The sequence below is a fragment of the Trichechus manatus genome, unplaced genomic scaffold, assembly GCF_000243295.1.
Source record: "Trichechus manatus latirostris isolate Lorelei unplaced genomic scaffold, TriManLat1.0 scaffold00128, whole genome shotgun sequence".
In the NCBI taxonomy this organism is placed as follows: domain Eukaryota; kingdom Metazoa; phylum Chordata; class Mammalia; order Sirenia; family Trichechidae; genus Trichechus; species Trichechus manatus.
Genome location: NW_004444064.1, coordinates 3,985,685 through 4,006,572, shown reverse-complemented (window position 1 = coordinate 4,006,572; position 20,888 = coordinate 3,985,685). Strand labels below are relative to the sequence as shown.

Below are 20,888 nucleotides of genomic sequence, written 5' to 3'. Positions count from 1 at the left end.
GATGACTAAATGTTGTCTCTAATCATGAGCCAAAAATACAGAGGGGGGCAGGATCAGGCCTTGCTTGGGCCCCAGCCTCTGAGGGCATATAGCTCCAGGGAAGCTTTTGAAAGACCCCTTCCAACCAAGTTGAAGATCTTTCTAGACAAAAGAAAATAAGGAAAGTGCTGCCTTACTACGATTATAAGAAACTGGGTGGATCCCAATCATAAAAAAGCTGTAAATAAGTTTTCTGTACTGTAGAGGAATTCCAAGAAGCCAAAAGATAGAAATCACAATGAGATACACATAAAAAGGCCTGGGGAAATGTTTCCACCCCTAGCCAGAGACTTCAGGTTATATCTATATCAATGAATTGATCTTTGAGCAGAGATTTTGTGATTTCCAAAGCCAGCTGATAAAATCTTTAAGGGCTAAAATTAGATTGAGGAAAATATGGGAAATAGTAAAAGTTGAGTAAAAACTTAGAATATTTAAACAAACTTTATTTCAACAGTAATTATGTTTTATGGTATACAGGCTTAAAATAATTTCCAAGATCTTTTAGTAACTTACTGATATTAAATTGAGTTAATAGACATACATCATAATTTAAGTTTATATACTTTTGTTTTTTTATGCAAAAGAGAAAGGATCTGCTAATGAGTGTGTTCATTTTTGTCATTTAAAGGGATGTACTGTAAGAGATATGCAACAAAGACAACGTTTAAGAGATTTATTAAAAAGAAGTTCATTTGATACGATCAAAAGTTTTATCTGTCTGGCTAAAGTTTAATGGTTTAGTTTATGAGATTTTTAGGAGTTTTAATGTTAAATAGCATATAAAACAATGGGCATCCCATTGTTAAAATAAAAAATTTTCTTTGATTACTGGGTTGAAGGGTTAATTTATTCTTCATGCAATCTGCCTTGAAGGCAAGGGTTCACCATCTCATTAGAATAAATTTCTGAATCAAAATCAAGCCACATGGCTTTGAAAAAGGTTAAAGTTTTACCTTTAAGATCTTCGGTTAAATAACTCAAGTATTGTTCCTTGGTGACCTATAATAAACTCCTGACAACTGTGAAACTTCACGGAAAGCCACAAAAATTTTTTATAAAGGATAAAACACTAGAAAGGTTTATTTAATATGTTATGAATTACATGGAATGTATTGTCAAAATCAAGAGACGTGCCTGATTCTCTTTGGGTTAAAATTTATATGTCAGGGTTTTCTCTTATGTTTCTGCCTAATATTACATAACAAATGCATAATATTATGTCATAATTTTATTATTTTTTAATTTCTAACTTGGTCACAGCTTTATTTCTTTTGAATCTAATATCATCGAAGCTGACGTTTTAACTGAGGAGTTCACATGGCTTACCCACGGTGTTTTTGTTACTACGCAGATATTTAGAGACTTGATAATTTTGGTATATTCTTGGTATATCCTGACTATATGGTATTATGTCTCAAGATTATTATGTATTCTATATGAAGCTCTTTGAAAATAAGGTTAATCATGATATTTAGAGATAGTTTTGTCTAAAGTTTTAAAAAACTGACTTTGCATTACTTTTGTAATTAATTTATATCAGTTCTTTCACTTTTAAGCATATTAGTTTTATAAATTAATCATGACCATATTAAGTTTGTCTTCTGCAGATAAGTTTTTACTTTGCTGATTTGCTGGAAATTTGACCAAAATATCTCAACAAAGAAATGGACTATATTGGACTCATGAAAAGGACTGTGATATTTTCAATGTGGATACTACTAGACTGAATCAAAATTTCCAGAACTCTTATATAGAAGCTGATGTGTTCCCAGACTGTGGCTGATCTAGAATCATATGGAACAGAGATTAAGTACACAGGACTGAGTAGACTAAAGGATTACTATGGGTTTTATGTGGGAGTATTGCTGATGTTTCAAGGTCCTACTTTCTGGATGAAAGAAACCAATTTCCTCCTTTCTCCTAAATTATCTAACTAATGAATTTAGATATTGTGACTCTAAAATTAGAAGTTACTGTTGGTAAACCTAGCAAAGTTGTAAATATCATAACCAGAGAAGTGTCTGAAGTTCACGCTATGATTTTACAAAATAGAATGGGATTAGATTTCCTGTTAGTCTCCTAATGTTGCTGTGTTTATATTAATACACAGTCGGAGGTTTTGCAGGATATAGTTGTCACTGAGGCACATGAATAGCAATTACTGATGCTACTTATGTATAAACAAACACCTCATGAGATTTGTTTCCTTGGTTCAAAGATCTTAGGGTCATGGTTCCATTAGTTATTTCAGACAATTTGCCGAATATCATTGTTAGTGTTTCTGTTCCAACTCCTAGTTGGCTGTGTGGTGCCTGGATCTTAAAAACCAAATAGTGCCCAACTACCATTACTGAACATTTTTGATCAGAGATTCTACAGCAGGATCATGATCAAAAGGAGAGAATGACAAAAGAGTTGTAATTCTCCTGTAGTCCAGATTTCTAGCTTTCATGGAAGTCGGGGTAACCAACACAGGCCATTGCCCTTGGGTGTCGTTTCAAACCTTGAGCTTTGGGAAAAAACTGGTTCTTGAAGCCACTTTTGAGTCAATGGTCCAGACAAACTAGTAAGACCATTTTGCTCTGAGTGTTGTTCCTTTTTGAAGAATTCAGTCTGTTTCAGAAACAGACTCCAAAGATCAGACTGGGAGCTATGTTTAGGGTAAATCACTAATTATTTTCATTGGTCTTAAGATAATGTTGCATGAAATGCCCGTTTGATGTCTATAATCAAACTGTCACCCCCCCCCCCCCGCTATGCAGAAAAGTATGTGTCTTGAAGAAACCATGTTCTCAGAGGGATCGACCTCATACCTTGAGTCAGCCTTTTGGGAAACCAAAGAGTTCTTCCAATGTGGCCTTGCCCCTGCACTTAGCCTAATTTAAAATCACAGAAGCAGAGCATCTGAGTGGAAGAAGACACACTAATAATGGTGAGCAAAGAATTTGTATGAAAATTCATGATAGGAAGAAGCCAATGTGTGAGGGCACCCTAAAACTGAGGCACTTGGCCTAACTAAAATGGCTGACACAAGGTCTGGCTTGGACTCCATTTTATCTTAGGCTCCACTTCTGCTTCTAAGAAAGTGACCCAGGACTGTTGGTGGGAAAAGGGGGGGCAGTTTGCCCTTGGGAAGAACACTTAGTATGTTTTAAATAGATTAAGACCTCCAATGGGAGGGGTCCATCCTGTATTATCTTGCTAATCATGTATTTTTTAAAACCTTAACTGAATGTTTTTCTTCTACTTTTGGTTATTCAGGAGGTCTCATGCCTTAGGCCACCTGGACTTTAAACTGTATTTCAAAAATGCCAACCAGTAAGTACAATATTATAAAGACTATTTTTCACAGGCTAGAGAGGCCTTTGATAAATGGAAACTAGACTCTCCAGGGCTGCCTGATGTCACCCCGAAAGATTACGTATATTGGAGGAGAGATCAGTTAAAGGACTCATCAGAACCCCGCTGGAATGGACAGAAACTTTCCCTCATCACCAATCCATATGCAGCTGAACTGTGGAAGGTGTTAAATCTTAGATACGTTTGTCACAGGTTAAAGGAACTAAGCATTCATTTGGACTTGCCAATCATCTGGAAACTTAAAATTGAAGCTGAAACATCCTAGCAGGCAAAAGCAGATGACTGCACCTGAAGTGGACAGCTTTCCCAAGGTCGTGGAACAAGACCTCTCACCCATTCTGTCTAATGCAAGCCCCTGAGGTCATTGGACTTTGTTTAAATCCTTATTGCTTTTGAGGTTGCTTTACATTGGCAACTTGAGATTATTGACTGGTAGGAATTTTCCATATAGACTATCAATATATTTACTATCTGTTTTCATATTCATTGCTATCTGTATGCTGGTTGCTGTATTATGTATATATTGTTGGTATCATTCCTCGATCTCATGCTATTCTTTTTCCATGTAAATAAGAGAAATACTTATTGTTAGTTTAAACTTTTAGTGATATTTTGCTATTCACTCTGTTATTTTACTAGAGTTGTTACTGGCATGTGTTATAAACATTTGTTGATGCCCTAACCCTCACCTCTTTTCCTTGTTGCTATTCTTTCATTCCTCAGATTACCCATAGTGTCATTCTCTGCTCTAAGATCTTAAGCAGATATGCCAAAAGGCAACCTTGCTTCATGTACTCCCTATGTCTGATTCACCTTTCCTTGACATCTTTAGTTGGTTATCTAAAGGTGCTGGATCATGGGTTCAATCCATATTATTTACTGGTCTACTAATCAAATGTTGTCCCATGTTGTCTGATTACTCAGAACATCAATTTGACACCTATGAAGAGAACTGTACTCATATTTCAGACAGACTCGAACTCACTCCTTCAACCAGCCCCTTTAAAGCCAGGTTATTCCTTAACACTGCCCACTCTGTATGTCATTCCAAGGTTAACTCCACAGAAGTAGAGGCTCCAGCTATGGCATGGTGAAGATTTTAGATGGTGCACAGCTATTTATAAATAGTGTCTGAGGTCTTAAAGGCTCACTCTAGTAAGCAGCCATCTATAACAGCCTGTGAAAGACAGCAACAAAATAAAGTTCTCTTTCTTCAAACATATTCTAAAAATGCTATCCTACTGAGAAATATAAATCAAAGTCCGTGCAGAAGAAAACACGCTCCCGTAAATGGTGGTTGATAATGTGATCAAAGAATTTCTCAGAAATTCTTGATCAAAAGGAGGCAATGAATAAGAACTTCAGAACAGAGGTGCCTTGCATATTTAGGTGGCTGGCCTAGGAGCAGCCCTGACTCCATTTTGTTACAAGCTTGTTCTGCTGCATTCCTGAGAATGTAACTTTGACTTCTTCCCATTCATATGCATATGGATGGGTGGAACCAACAGACAATGTGGCTAAGACTGGGAGCTTGGACAAGCCCAGGAAAGTCCAGTGAGGGTCAGCCAATCAGGATCTTTCTGGGAGGTTCCTGATTCTACTCTGTATCTATCCTTGTGAAACAGCCATCCCTTGGATTCATTGATCTTCACTCTATGTGGGCTAATGTCTCCCCATTCGAATGTTGTTTATGCTTTCAATAAATCTCTTTGTTTTACTTTAACAGAGTCTGAGAGTTTCACTCTACAACAGTGGTTGTCCTCCATTTTGTGATCTGATGAAATTATCCTCCATTTTCTGATGTGTTGTAAATCCTAACCTCTAAATGTTAATGAGACAGGATTAGGGTGGGTGTATCTTGAGTCACCACCTTCCGAGGGTCACACCTTTACCCTTAGTGAAGTTACACCTTTACTTGAGTCACATCTTTTATCTTATAAGAGATAAAAGGAGAGAGAAGCAAGCAGAGACAGAGGGACTTGACTACTACTAAGAGAGAAGAACCAGGACAGAGCACTTTTTTTGAACTCAGGGTCCCTGTGCTGAGAACCTCCTAGACCCAGGGGAAGATTGATGCCAAGACACATGGAGATCTCTGAGGAATGCTGGGTACACAGATGTTGAAAGGAGACAAGGACCTTCCCCCAAAGCTGACATAGAAAGCCTTCCCCTAGAGCTGGTGCCCTGAATTTGGACTTCTAACCTCCTAAACCGTGAGAGAATAAATTTCTGTTTGCTAAAGCCATCCACTTGTGGTATTTATGTTATAGCAGCACTAGATAACTAAGACACTCCCAGATACACACCTCCCACCCTCAGTCACTTGCTCTGGCCATGCGGCCTCCTCCTGGCCTTGCATCTCAGCCCTGGGGCTGCAGTGCCCTGGCCTGGGCACTCGTCCTTGGGTCTCAGCTGGAATTGTCTCCTCCTCCCTGGCTCCCCCCATTGCCTCCTCGGCCTCCCCCGTGACCCTAGCCTTGCTCCGACACTGTTGTGGGCATTTGCTTCCTTCCTTGCTGACTGAGATTTCCCCAGCCCCTTGATCTGTGACCCATGAAAACGGGTGTCCTCTCCACAGCCACAGCTGTCACTGTACGTGGTCTGGAACTGGAGCTGAGTGGATCATCAGACTGAGGCCAGACTGAATTTACCAAAAAGCCCTGTGGTGATCCTGGCACAGCCAGTCCGTGGACCTGCTCTTGGCCTACCACTGTAAGCCCATCTCCTTGGCTGTGGTGTGGGAGGGCCAGTCCTGGCAGGGCTGCAGGGAGCGCTGCATCAGGGTTCTGCCCCACGATGTAGCTCAGCCCCGCTGTCCTAAACATCCACTTGGAAGAAAAGCTTGGCTGCAGCGGCTTTGCCTGGTCACTGGCACAAAGGCTGCTCCTGCCACCTGCAATGCAGTCTCACCTCGCGTATCCATCACCTGGATGAGGTAGTTGTCTCTCCCATCCCTCCGCGCCACTGTATAGTTAATCCAGCAGCCCTCCGAATCTCGTTCCTTGCAAAGCCAGCCAGAGAGGGGTACCTCGGACAGCTTCATTCCCGGGCACTCCTTGCTGCAGTTCTTCTCAAAGGGGCCCTTTAGGAATTTCAGGCACTCGGCACAGGAGCTGCAGGCAGGAGGAGGCTGGTGAGGGCAGGTGTGCAAGAGCATGTGCAGGTGCCCCCCGGGGTGTGTGAGAAGGTTGGCGAGTGTGAGAGAGTGTGTGGATGTGTGGGTGTGTGCAAGAAAGTGCATAGGTGTGCAAAGGGTGTGCAGGATGAGAAGGGTGTGTAGGGTGTGCTCATGTGCAAGAGGATGCACGAGTGCACACAGGCATCTTTGGGAGTGCAAATGGATGCGTGTGTGTGTACTCTAGTGTTCAAGAAGGTGCACGGGTGCGTGAAGGTGTGTGGGCGCACACAGGTGTGCAAGAGGGTGTGTGCAGGTTTGGGGTCTGGTGCTGTCAGGCAGAGCGCTTGAGGTGCCCGGCCTTGGATGAGGGGACCCAGCCATGGGGTGGCTCTGTGTGTGGAGGTGGGCATAGCAGCTCCCAGAGGGCAGTCCTCCCACTGTCGGCCCCTGCACTCACACGTAGCGGCTGCAGGGCGAGGGGCAGCCCGGACACTCTTCACACAGGGGTGGCTGGTAGCCGGGGTCACACTCACACACGTTGCAGCGGCAGCGCCCGCGCCCACTGCACACAGCCTTCTGCTTGTTCAAGCAGCCTTTGGTGGACTTGAGGCACTGGCATGCCGAACCTTCGAACTCCGGGGAGCATTGGCACTTGCCACACTCACATTTCCCCCTCTCTGCAAGACAGCAGAGGCTGGCCTCAGCCCCTTGGACGCCAGACCAGAACCCCACGGACCAGTCACTCCTCTGCCACGCCCCCGCCCCTCTGCTGTGCCCCAGCCCCTCTAAAGCACCCCTTCCCCTGCACTGCCCCAGTGCCCCCCCTTATCAAGCCCGTGTTCCCCAATGTTACAGCGAGGGTACCCGTGGGGACCGAGGTGGGACCCGCACAGCTCCCTCCTTTCTTGTCTTCAGGTTCTGACTCCCTCCCTCCCTCCCCCCGTGGCACCTGGAGCTGGGCCAGCAGCCACGGGGCACTCGGACAACCCACTAGGCCCCCCTGTCCACCAGCATCTCAGCCACTGACCACCTCGTCTTCTAGGCCAACTTCAACCAGCCTGGGCCTCCTCCTGCCCACCTGTGCCCAGGGCCACCTTGCCTGCCCTGATCCCATGGGGTTGTGTGACTGTGAATGACAGCTGCCATCCCTGATCGCCCACGGCGTAGACCCCGTGGGATCCTAGCCATGAGGATTGCTGGTCCTCACAGATCAGAATGGAGGCCGGGAGAGAGGGGAATCAACCATGTGCCTGCTACTGCTGAGTGACCAAGCCAGACCCACATGGGCCTGCCTGCCTGTGTGCCTGTCTGTGTGGATTGAATTAAAAAAAAAAAAAAAAAAAACCATTGCCATCGAGTCGATTCTGACTCACAGCGAATCTATAGGACAGAGTAGAACTGCCCCAGAGGGTTTCCAAGGAGCACCTGGTGGATTTGAACTGCTGACCTTTTGGTTAGCAGCCTTAGCTCTTAACCACTGCACCACCAGGGTTTCCATGGATTGAACAGCGTTCCCCAAAAGGTATGTTCAAGTCCTAACCCCTGGTAGCAGTGAACATGACCTTGTTTGGAAATAGGGTCTTTGAGATGTTATCAGTGAACATGAGGTCATGCTGGGGCAGGGAGGGTCCTAGGCAGTATGAGTGGCACCCTTGTAAAAGAGGAGACCCTGACAGGGAGACAAGATGGCCACGTGAAGATAGAGGCAGAGACGGGGGTGATGGATCTACAAGCCAAGGATTATGGGAAACCACCAGAAGCTGGAAGAGGCAAGGCTGAACCTTCAGAAGGAACCAACCCTGCAACGCCTTGATTTTGGACTTCTGGCCCCTGGAACTGTGAGAGAATGAACTCATGCTTTAAGCGACCCACTTCGTGGTACTTGTTACAGCAGCAACGTGAGACTCATACAGTCTCCAGTGTTCCCTCTTTCTGCTCCCACTCACTCCCTCCCAGTGCAAATGGACTAGAAAGAGTCCCTCTATGGCCAGGTTCTTTCTGCAGAAGGCAGAGGGCAGCTGTGCGGCGCCCACGGTCAGGGCCTGAGGGGCTGTGGGGGACGCCCTTGGGCTGTGGACTCACTCTCTCCGCCGCATATCTGGCCTTCGTAGCGCTCACAGTTGAAGGTGTCACACTCGCAGTAGCGCCCGTAGATGCGCTTCTTGGGGTCCTCAGTCCTGTGACAGACGCACTCCCCGCAGATACATTCACCCAGCCCGGAGCACACAACGGAACTGTTATCCTTTCGGCAGCTCCCCTCCATTTCCTGGCTGCTGCGGCCCTGTGTCTGGCACTCACAGCTCTTCCCCATGTAGCCGGGCTGGCACCTGGGATGAGAGGGATGCAGCAGTCAGCGATGCCCCCTACAATGCTCTGGAGCCCCTCGCCCGCGGCTGAGAACTTCTCTTGTTGGGCCTGTGTTTGCATCTCCCTCAATCGTCCACTGAGCGTTTACTGTGTGCTAAGCGTGCGGCCAGGCCCAGACACGGCTCCACCCCCGACGAGGGGGCCGACGTGTGAACGTAGCACTGAATGCGGCAGCTCTGGCACTGAGCCTTGTGGCTCAGCTCTGAGACGCTGGCCCTTCCCCACATGCCTGCTTTCCTGCAGCTCGTTTTCTGCGTGGCCCCTGGCTGTTGGCCATGCATGCCTGGCCCTGCACTGGTGAGCTGACCAGGTACGTAGGCTTGCATCCATATGAGAGCGTCCAGCCGACCTCCCGCCAAACTGCCCACCGGACAGGCCTGCCCTCCCTCCACTTCGGGATGCACACACCTGACTGCATCTGGCGGCAGGGGTTGAAGGGACAAGTCCGGGGTGGCCTAGAGGTCCTGGGCTGCCTGTGGAGCAGCCACTCGTCCTGGAAGCTCTCTGGTCAAGCAGTACAGGCCCAACAGCCTCCTTTCCTTGCCCCTTGCACCCTCCGAGATGCGTCCCTGGTGGCTCAGGGTCCTCTGCCCACATGGGACCTTCCACCCTCCCCGGGGGCTGGAGACCTGGGAGAGCATGGCCCTATGTCCACGGCCCTCTCCGCCTCCCTCACCTGCAGATGCCGCACTCCACGACGCCCCTGTCGCTGCAGTGGCTGCGCCTGGAGCTGGCGTCACGGCAGTTACACTCACACTGTGGGTGCACGTGCACCGTCACCGTGTCCGTGAAGCCCAGCGCCCGGATCACAAACGACTGCTCCTGAATACACTCCGTGGCCACGACCTTCACCTGGAAGGTGATCTGCAGAGGGCGGGGAGGATGCAGGACTCAGCTGAGGCCACCAGACCCTTCCTGGTCAGCCGTGGGGGCAGTCCCGTCCTGTCCCCTGTCCAGTCTGGTAGCCTGGCTGGCCAGGCACGGGGATTGGGCCGGGATGCCGCAGTCCAGCTGTGCCAGGATGAGCCTGGGCAGGGAGGGCGCACCCTTTGCAGAGGTCTGGGGCAGGGGCAGGCTGGGGGGCAGAGATGGGCGATAACAGGAAACACACCAGCCAGTTTCCGCAGATTCTGTGGGTCTTGGAAGGGGACAGGGTGTGGGGAGGGGGATAGGGAATAATGAGAAAAGTGCCAGGTTTCTGTAGATAAGGGGGATGTGCAATGAGAGACAGAAAAGATAACGAGAGCTGGAACCTCGGAATCTGGGATGCAGGGACAACGGCAGCCTCTCTGCCCAGCACCTGGTCCTCTGCAGGGTTAGACTGAGGGTTTTGGGGGGGCATGGAATGTATCTTTATAATATTTTCCATTAGACATAAATTAAAAGGAATTTTAAAGTGACTTCAGTATACTGTAAGTCCAGTATGGGTGTCCCAGGGTGGTGCAGTTAATGTGCTCAGCTGAACTGAAAGGCTGGAGGCTCCAGTCCACCCAGAGACACTTGGGAAGAAAGACTCGGTGATCTATTTCTGGAAATTCAACCATTGAAAACCCTATGGAGCGCAGTTCTACTCTGACACACATGGATGGGGTCACCATGAGTGGGGGTCGACTCCACAGCAGATGGGTTTTTTTGTTTGTTTGGATCCAGCATGCTAAAACACCGATTCCTGTATGAAGGCCTAGGTTCTGGATATGGGGCAATATTTTAACTCTGAGTAAATCTAGCTAAAAGGAAATAGATCGCTTGCCGTGATGTCTGTATGCAGGCACAGAACAAAGCAGACGTCCCCACCACCCACGTTGCACAATTACAGTGGAGGCCGGCTCTGAATTTCAGGGGACGCAAGCTTGTCAGGAGCAAGCCACATGTAAAATAAATTTAAATGAATTTCCATACGGCGCGTCAAGATACTGCAAAGAAAAAAACAAACGGTAAGAACGAGCACAAAACAACCAGCAAGTTATGAGAAAATTGGATCGATCCTCGCGTAGGTCATCCAAGCATGAGGGGAAATATTTCAGTAAAAATTTACATGCAACACTGAGTAAGTAACATATCTGAAGGCATTCCAATGTCATATTAAAAAAATGCAATAAAAGCAACTTCATAGCAAGCAACGGGAAAAATGGAATTGTCATGGTTATAACAAATTTAAATCTAAACTATTGGGGAAATAATCCACTGCCTATTTTTATTAGCTGTGTGACCTGGGGCTTATTGCTTTAAAAAAAAAAAAAAAAAAAAAAAAAGCCAGAAAACTAAAGAAAAGCAAATTTGTACTGTTTGAAACTCCCTCCTTTGCCTGGATGCTATGCCAAAGTCTGCCCCCAGGAGACGCTGTCACTATGATGTTTTATCAGGCTATGTACCATGGTCTTCGGCGATTTCAAGGAAATTCTCCTATTGAACTGATAAGTATGGTACTGTGTGCCACGGAGCGTGCTGAGTGCTCTACCCGTGCCGTTGTCTTAAACTGTTGATGTTAGGTGCCGTCAAGTTAGTTCCAGCTCATAGCGACCCCATGCACAAAAGAACGAAATTCTGCCTGGTCCTGCGCCATCCTCAGAAATGTTGCTATGCTTGAGCCCATCACTGCAGCCACTGTATCAATCCATCTTGTCAAAGGTCTTCCTCTCTTTTGTTGACCCTCCACTCTACCAGGCATGATGTCCTTCTCCAGGAACTGGTCCCTCCTGATAACATGTCCAAAGCACTTGAAACAAAGTCTTGCCATCCTTGCTTCTAAGGAGCCTTCTGGCTGGACTTCTTCCAAGACAAGTTTGTTCATTTTTCTGGCAGTCCATGGTACATTCAATCTTCTTCGCCAACACCGTAATTCGAAGGCATCAATTCTTTGGTCCTCCTTATTCATTGTCCAGCTTTCGCATGCATGTGAGGCAATTGAAAATACCATGGCTTGAGTCAGGTGCACCTTAGTCCTCAAAGTGACATCTTTGCTTTTGAATATTTTCCGGGGATCTTTAGCAGCAGTTTTGCCCAATGCAATGCGTCTTTTGATTTCTTGACTGCCGCTTCCATGGGCGTTGATTGTGGATCCAGGTAAAATGAAATCTTGACCACTTTGATCTTTTCTCCATTTATCAGGATGCTGTTTATTGGTCCAGTTGTAAGGATTTTTGTTTTCTTTACGTTGAGGTGTAAACCATACTGAAGGCTGTAGTCTTTGATCTTCATCAGTAAGTGCTTCAAGTCCTCTTTGCTTTCAGCAAGCAAGGCTCTGTCATCTGCATATCACAGGTTATTAATGAGTCTTCTTCCAATCCTGATGCCCTGTTCTTCTTCATACAGTCCACCTTCTCTGAGTATTTGCTCAGCATACAGATTGAATAAGTATGATGAAAGGATACAGCCCTGATGCACACCTTTCTTGATTTTAAACCATGTAGTATCCCCTTGTTCTGTTTCAATGACTGCCTCTTGGTCTATGTACAGGTTCCACATAAGCACAGTTAAGCATCTGGAATTCCCATTCTTCTCAACGTTATTCATAATTTGTTATGATCCACAGTCGAATACCTTTGCATAGTTAATAAAACAAAGATAAGCATCTTTCTGGTATTCTCTGCTTTCAGCCAAGTTCCACCCAACATCAACAATGATATCCCTAGTTCCACTGAATCCAGTTTTAATTTCTGGCAGTTCCCTGTTGATGTACTGCTGCAACCACTTTTGAATTATCTTCAGCAAAATTTATTTGCCTATGATATTAACGATATTGTCCGATAATTTCTGAACGATATCATTTAGGACATAAATTTGTTGTTAATGTTGTTAGTTGCTGTGGAGTCAACCCCAACTCAGGTGACCCCATCCTCGTCACTCACACTGTGTCAGAGTAGAACTGCTCCATAGGATTTTCAAGGCTGTGACCTTTTGGAAGCAGATTTCTAGGCCTGTCTTCCAAGACGCCTCTGGGTGGGTTTGAACTGACAACCTTTTGACTAGTAGTTGAGTGCTTAACCATTTGTGCCACCCAAGGACTGTTGACGTAAATTTACACAAGTGTATTTTTGGCCTCATCAGAGAGAATATAATGGGAAGAAAACGGGTCTGGTGGGCAGAATCCTGGCTCCTTCCCCTCCCTCCCCCCATGCCTATCCCAGCCTCGAGCATCAGTTTGCCTACGTGCACTTTCCCCTTCGCTCTCACGGGGTCCCATTAGAAAATCTGGTAGATAGTCCCTTCCAGAATGCTGTACGTAGAGACTTAACAGCACCCACAGCATGAGTCCCACTCACCGGGACGTTGATCTGCACGCCATCACAGTCCCCTCTGGGCTGGTCCCGTTGTGGGACCTTCTTGCTGCAGAAGGAGTCGTAGGTGACTTTCAAGGTGTCAGGGAGGGTGCTGTGCTCCAGGAAGACTCTGGAGGAGAGTTTCTGTGGGCAGAAACGGCCGCTGCTCAGGGAGGAATGACCCTGCTGTCCCTTGCCCTCCGTCACTCACCTCTCCATTTCTCATCACCCCCAGCACTAATTAATGACCCCCACCCCCACTGAAGACTCGGTGCCAAGGAAGTTGTGAGCGCCACAGTCCTGCCCTCAAGGGCTTCCAAGCCAGCTGAGAAGAGCAGCTTGGAGACAGCAAGTGTCTCATGGAACAGGGCTCCATCCTTGTCACTCATACTGAGTCTCCACTGCCTGTGCAGTGTTTAATGAATGAGAGAGACAGAAAGAGAGAGAGAGAGACAGAGAGAGACACAGAGAGAGACAGAGAGAGAAAGACACAGAGAGAGACAGAGAGAGAAAGACACAGAGAGAGACAGAGAGAGAGAGAGAGAGAGAACTACTGGATGAGCCAATGATGGTTGCAGTATTGGTACAAAGATGGAAATACCAACAGACAACAGAGGAGCACAGGAGAGGGACAGCTTTGGGGGTTTAGGTCTCACAAAAGGCTAGAAGCAGCAAATGGAACCTCCTCATCAGGGCTCTAATTTAACTCTATGAAATCAGCATCTACTGGATGCTCCCAGCATGCTGTGGGCTGTCAAGCTACCAGGACTTCTGGGCTAGAAGAACCCCAGCCAGAAAGTTCAGACCTTTTCTTCTCTGGGGAAGAAGATTCCCCACAGTGGTCTGGACCCCTGGAGCCTGGGCCCTGAGCAGTGTCTGGGGCACCTGCATCCATCATAACTATTGAAGCCTCCTCAGAGGGAGCAGCACCGGGGTGCAGCTTGCAGGGGTGCCCACACTCGGGATAAAGATGATGGACAAGGGCCACTCTGGGCTCATCCAGGAGGGAGGCAAGGGAGCTGATGAGCAAGACATGCCAACCCTGAGAGTGTTTTTACACAGGCCTAAATGGACCTTGGTGAATGTAGCTATGCTTCCTGGAGCCCCAAATCTCCATCAGGTGCATTATCTGCCCCCTGCCATCCAGCCCTCACTTTTCTATAGAGACCAGCAGAAAAGAATTGCCAGTGAAGAGGCCTGGCGCTCGTGTTTTGGGGAACACAGAGGTGCGGGTTTGGGGTGGCTCATCCTATGCCATCAAAGGGAAGAGATGGAGCTGGGGTGGGAAGTGGCCAGGGTAAGTGGGTCCTGAAGGCCTAGGGGTGGTCCTTGCAGGGGCTGCAGAGGGCTGCTGCCCCCTGACAGGTCAGCTGGGTTCCCCGCTCCCAGGCCACTCTTTGTTGACCTGCACTGGCTCCAGCCCCAGCTCATCACCTCAGGGCAAGCCCAGCTAACATTCAAGGGAGACTCACGTTGTAGGCATCTTTGATGAGCTGGACCACGTTGCTGGAGTCCTCAGAGAGCTCGCCGACTGCTGACTTGGGGATGATCTCTGTGAGCTTCTGTTAGGAGGGAGCACCCGACACACGGCAGTGAGGACAACACCCAGAGGGCTTCCACTCTGACAAAGTGGCTCGAGAACCCTCAACCCAACTTTCTTATTTAGCTGAGAGAGCACTTGGTCAGCGGTGTGCTGGTAAATGTTCAACAACCAGCTCTCAGGAAGAAAAATCCCTGCTTTGTAAGTTTTGCTCATTCCCCTGGTGTAACTACTCCCACCTCGATTGACTTCAAGCCACCAATGTGATGTCACTGAATGCAGAGTTGGGAGGAGACACATGGAAGCCACCATTAGATAGTGTTCCCACCACACAGATGCAATAGATGTAAATGACCCAAGGCCCCAGATAATAGTAAAATGTAGAAAACCATCAAGAAGTGCTGAGTTCTCATCTGGAAGAATGTAATCGATGTCACTGAATTGTACATGTAGAAACTTTCATAATGGTGTAACTTTGGCTGTGTATATTTTCACCAAAAAAAAAGTCCTCAAGGTCAAGAAGGGAGAGTGTTGACACATCGTGGGGTTCTTAACCAATGTCATAAAACAATATGTGTAATGACTGTTTAATGAGAAACTATTTGTTCTGTAAACCTTCATCTAAAGTACAATAAAAAAATTTAGAAAAAAAGAAGTGCTGAGTTCTGAGCATTTTAATGAACTTACATAATTTAGTTTTTAACAATGCTGTGCTAAACGACAATGTGACAATTGGTTCTGGCGAGCCGCTACCAGCTGGTCCAGGCACACCCCCCGGGTGGGGGCTAGAACACCCTGAAATACAGACTGGCCACGGCCAGCAGTTGTACCACTTCCTCCCCCACACCTGCCTAGGCATCAGTTCAAAGGCCTCGCCATTCTTCACGAAGCCTTCATGATCACTTTATCTCACAGAAGAATGGATCTGATAATCAGGCCATTTCCACAACAACAATGACAGCAAAAAGAAAAAATGAAGAAAGGAAGAAAAGCGGCTCTAGGAACAGAAGAAAATTCCCCACAAAAGCTTCATGCTATAGAAGATTATAATAACAACAACAGCAATTCAATGACGTGAGGATAAGCTTGGTTCCTGAAGCAGAAAACAAATGGGAAGAAGGAAGTGCTCTCAGTATACATTAGTGGTGGTTTCCCTGGGGGAGGTGACAGATTATTGGGATGTGTGTCCTTTGTGAAATTCATCACGCTGAGCAGTTATGAATGATTCGTGTATGTTCCTGTATATATCCCACGTTGTTGTTGTTAGGTGCCATTGAGTTGATTTTTCACTCGTGGCAACCCCGTGCGTGCAGAGTAGAACTGCCACGTAAGGTTTTCTAGGCTGTGATCGTTATGGAAGCAATCAGCGGGCCTGTCTTCGGTGGAGCCACTGGGTGGGTTTGAACTGCTGTGCCACCAGCTCTTCACAAAAAATGTTTACACTCAAATATAGAAGTATCTAAAACAAGAAAGTATCCTAAAATCAAGAATTTGACCTGCAAATCCAAAATACTTGCCATGTTCTAGCAATAACGTAAATATTTTAATTGACGCTAAGACATATGGGTAGTTCTAATATTACCCAATTTCAAGGACGGGAAATAATTCCTTCGTTCATCCATACGCAAATGTTGTGCTGCGTATAAGGAAGCTTCAGAATTCTTAGCTGCAAAATTCACAGGCAAAACACCGCAGACACCAGCCGGGCCCACACACCCAGCAGGCGGAAGCAGAACTCAGGCTATGGTAACACTGGGTGTTGTCATCATTCTGCTGAAATGGCAGAAGTCCCACCCATGTTGCCCAAGATACCTGACCCCGCTTACTTCGTAGGTTGGCACCATTCTCTTAGTCACGGCGAAGATGGGCTGGATATTGCTCTCGGCCAGTTTGTGTGCCAGCTGGCCCACTGATGGGTAGTCCTGGAGGGACGAGATGCCCGGTCAGATGGCCCAAGGGTCCAGAGGGCCGACTTGGCTCCTGCCCTGCTAAGCTACTGCCCAGGGCCCAGAGGGTGTCAGCAACAGCCCTTTCTTGTGCTGTGGATGAGACTTTCTCTGAATAATGTTTATAAATACATAAAATAAAGACCGTCATGATGTTGCGTGCTGTCAAGTCAATTCTGACCCAGTTACCCAATGTGACGGAGTAGAACTGCCCCATAGGGTTTCCTAGGCTATAATCTTTATGGGAGCAGATCACCAGGTCTTTTCTCCTGAGGAGTGGCTGATGGCTTTGAACCACTGACCTTTTGGTTAGCAACCAAGCGCTTAACCAGGGCTCCTTTAAAGAGGGTCATGAAGGAAAACCAATCGTCTGGATACAATAAGAGAATATTAAGAACTGTGATGTGTGTCTCAATTACAGCAAACAGCAAATCCAGTGGCAGCAACAACTCCCAGACTTCCAAAGTAGAGAGAAGTTTAGGCCGTATTATGAGGAGCCCATGCTCAGCTTTGCCGTGGAAACCCCTCAACTTCTATCAGGATCAGGGGCTCAGGTCCCGCCCCCACCACAGTGGTTCCTACACTCCATTCATAATGGACTTAATTCCTTTCTGTCCATGTTCGTGGACCCCTGCATTCTATTCTCTGACCCCACTCCCACCCCAAGTCTGTAGGCCCCAGATGAAGAAGCCCTGAGTTGCGCCATCTCTGAAATTCTTTGTGGTGCCCAGAGTTTATGCTTCCAGGACACCAAAGCCTCAGATCCACAGCAGGCTAGAACAGAACACTGTTGATTCTCCTTATCTACAGTAGTTATGTCCTCTAAAAAGCCCCACTAAACCAAACCCACTGCCGTTGAGTCGATTCTGACTCCTAGCAACCCTACAGAACAGAGTAGAACTGCCCATAGGGCTCCCAAGGCTGCAATGTTTATGGGAGCAGATCACCAGGTCTTTTCTCCTGAGGAGCCACTGGTGGGTTCACACCGCCAACCTTTCGGTTAGCAGCTGAATGGTAAACTATTGCGCCACCAGGGCTCTTGCATCCTCTAATGTCACCGCAAATGCTGAATGAGCGAATAAGGAACCATAGCTGGACAGGAAGTACAGGGTGAGGTTCCTGCGAGCCTCTGGTCACAACATTTTCATCCACTGGTCAATACATAACCTTGTCTGATGTGTGTTTCTGTGTAAAGATACCTTATTTAACACGTGTTGTTGATTCGTTAACATTGAATTCGTGGCCTACAACACTGTAACTCATACCAGAATGAAGCCTATCTAACACACGGAATTCCTTCCTAAGGCACATCGCATCCTCCTTGCACTAAAGAACACCAGACAGCCCTTCAGCACTATGCTCAGGGGCCTTTTAAACAGCAAAATCACCAATAAAAAAACAAAAATGTGAAAAATGTGGCACTAAGTATTATATTGGAAGTACAACCAGAATGCTCCTTAGAAGGAAGGAAGGATGGTGAGACTACGCTTCATATACTTCGGACATGTTGTCAGGGGGGATCAGTCCCTGGAGAAGGACATCAAGCTTGGCAAAGCAGAGGGTCAGTGAAAAAGAGGAAGACCCTCAATGAGATGGACTGACGCAGTGTCTGCAACAATGGGCTCAAGCATAACAATGATTGTGAGCATGGCGCACGACCGGGCAGTGTTTCGTTCTGTGGTGCGTGGGGTCACTATGGTTCAGAACCGACTCGATGGCATCTAACAACGACAACAAGTAGACTGGGAAAAGGATATTTGATGACAGTCTGAGAGCTGAAACAAGAAGGCAGAGTGGCTCTTTGTTCGACCTAAGCTGGGAGCATCGGGGGACTGAAATTTTGGCTACTCTGTGCATGTCCATGATCACATAAGTGTCTCAAGTACTGATTTGGGGGTTAGAAATAAATTTTAGTGAGTACACCAAATTTGCAATACAGAATCCACTAATAATGAGGACCGACTGGCTGCGTACGGTGGGGGTATTCAGGTAGTGCCTGCACCCCCAAACCAGAGTATTCACTGACCACCCCCTATAGCGCCTCCCCTGGGAGGGGAGAATTCTCACACAGTAAGCTTGAGGACGAAGTTTGAGAAGCCTAGGACCCCCCAGCTCCCAGCTCCATTTCTGTGGGATCTCCTCAGTAATTTATCTAAATCTGAAGGAGGGATGCAGGCTCCCCAGGCCCTGCAGATAGCAAGGCAGCCAGCTGTAATGACCCCGCTGTCACCCTCGCCCGCCCGCCCCCCTGCCTGTCCTGGTGCGGAGCTCAACTCAGCTGGGCGTCCCCACTGGGCACCGGGCTGCTGGCGAGCCTCAGCAGGGCACCCCTGAAGGACCCTGAAGGGCAAGGACTTACAAATTCGTTGCTCCTTTTGTACATGTTGTCCTCCAGGTGACAGTGACCGTCGTTGGGGGTCAGGATGGCACCCAGCTTCCCATCCCCGGCAATGTGGAAGCCGTCATCCGTGGCGTATACCAGCAGGCGTGTGACATTGCGCCAGCCAATTTTCTCCTAGGAAGAGAGCGGCTGCAGTTGCCTGACTCAGTTTCCCCAGCTCATCCCCAGGGCACCCCTTCCCAGTCCTGGGTTTTCACGGCAGGAGGACTGAGAAAGTGAGCGGAGGTCACCGGGCACAGCTCACCCAACTGTGGGTTCTCGGTGTCTGCTCCAGAATAGGGCGTGGAGGACACTCGAGAACTGTTTGTCAAGACCACAGCCTTAAAATGTCAACTAAATCGATATAGGAAGGTGAGGGAGATTGAAATGCATATTTAAATTAAAAAAAAAAATTCTCCATAGCCCCCAAATTTCAGACTGGGAACAAATCCTAAGAAAATAATCCTAAAGTAGAAAAACTATATATAAAAAAGGAAAAAAATATATATGCAGAAATGTTTATTACAACATAAAACATTATAAATACAAAATAAGATATAACCTCAGCAACACTACAACAGGGGAGTTAAATGTCCTGGGACATTTCCTTGAAGAAATGTGTGTTTAGCAGCACACAAACCAATATTATACAAACGTTTACAAATGTATCTATAAAATGCTTACAAAGTGCCTAGGGATTGGCAGAGAAGCTGGAGAATTCTCTAGTGGTTTATTATAGCTGCAGGTTCGCTCAGATTCTAACACTGGGGGTGTGGGTTGTTGTAGCAATGATGTTATAAATACCACAGATGGAACAAAGAGGGTGGCTGAAAGGTGGGGGGATGAGGAGCAAGGGAGGAGCATGGAGGGGCCGGAGGGGGCGAGCAGCTGGAGATCTACCACCCACCTGACCCTCGTCCTTGGGGGGCACCTGAGGATGGGGGGATTCCACCTCAGGACCCACAGGGTCAAGGCCCTCAAGTGGCCTCGATTCACATGTGATCATGTGCATAATATTTAGGCTTCCGGAGACTTTTCCAGGTCCCAAGGTTAATTTCTGGTTTGTAATGGAATCTGTGGATGATACATAGGTGCCCACCTCCCGTTGTCACCCTCACTCCCTTGCTCTCTGGAGGGGTCCTGGGTCCTGGGCTGGCATTGGGGCTGGAGCAGGTAAGGACAGTGGCCCAATTCCCTAAAAGGATGTTCTGGGCAGTGTGAGTGGCCCCACACCGCCCCTGAGGCTCCCGGTTGGAGGGATCAGAGACCTGGGTGGGGGGAGCCTTACCGGGCATGCGGCAACCTGCATCATGGCGTCCAGGCCACCCTCGGGGGCGTCCAGGTTCCCGGAAATAGACTGCTTCCCGACCTCCGTCTGAAACTGGTTGGAGTTGTCGGTCAGCTTCAGCACATGCCGGAAGGCAAATGGGGGCTGGCACGCCTCCTTCTTGTCAGGGCATGGGTTCTTCAGCTTCTCGGGGTGCGTGTTGACAAAGGGCAACACCGTCTTGTCCACAAAGGAGCCAAAGCCTGAGGGGTACACAGTGTGGGGGGGACACACATAGTGTGAGGGGGGACACACAATGTGAGGGGGGACACGCGATGTGAGGGGGGCATATGGTGTGAGGGGGAACAAGCAGTTTGAAGGGGACACACAGTGTAAGGGGGACACATGGTATGAGGGGGGACATGTGGTATTAGGGGATGCACAGTGTGAGGGGGGACACACGGTGTGAAGGGGACAGGTGATGAGGGGACATGCAGTGTGAGGGGGTCACGTAGTGTGAAGGGGACATGCGGTGTGAGGGGGACAGATCATGAGGGGACACGCAGTGTGAGGGGGACACGTGGTGTGAAGGGGACATGCGGTGTGAGG

At 47.7% G+C, this 20,888-nt stretch overlaps 1 protein-coding gene across 1 annotated transcript in view; it reads right to left on the bottom strand.

Annotated features, from left to right (window-relative positions):
* The window catches only part of ITGB2 (integrin subunit beta 2), a 48,842-nt gene that overhangs the window by 7,031 nt on the left and 20,923 nt on the right, over positions 1 to 20,888 (bottom strand). Inside the window, exons 6-14 of the mRNA XM_004384795.2 lie at positions 20,301 to 20,542; positions 18,992 to 19,147; positions 16,513 to 16,608; positions 14,619 to 14,708; positions 13,150 to 13,290; positions 9,564 to 9,751; positions 8,603 to 8,847; positions 6,978 to 7,197; positions 6,313 to 6,515 (exon numbers count right to left, since the gene is read on the bottom strand). Coding sequence (XP_004384852.2) covers positions 6,313 to 6,515; positions 6,978 to 7,197; positions 8,603 to 8,847; positions 9,564 to 9,751; positions 13,150 to 13,290; positions 14,619 to 14,708; positions 16,513 to 16,608; positions 18,992 to 19,147; positions 20,301 to 20,542 — 1,581 coding nt within the window. The remainder of the gene's footprint in view (positions 1 to 6,312; positions 6,516 to 6,977; positions 7,198 to 8,602; positions 8,848 to 9,563; positions 9,752 to 13,149; positions 13,291 to 14,618; positions 14,709 to 16,512; positions 16,609 to 18,991; positions 19,148 to 20,300; positions 20,543 to 20,888) is intronic.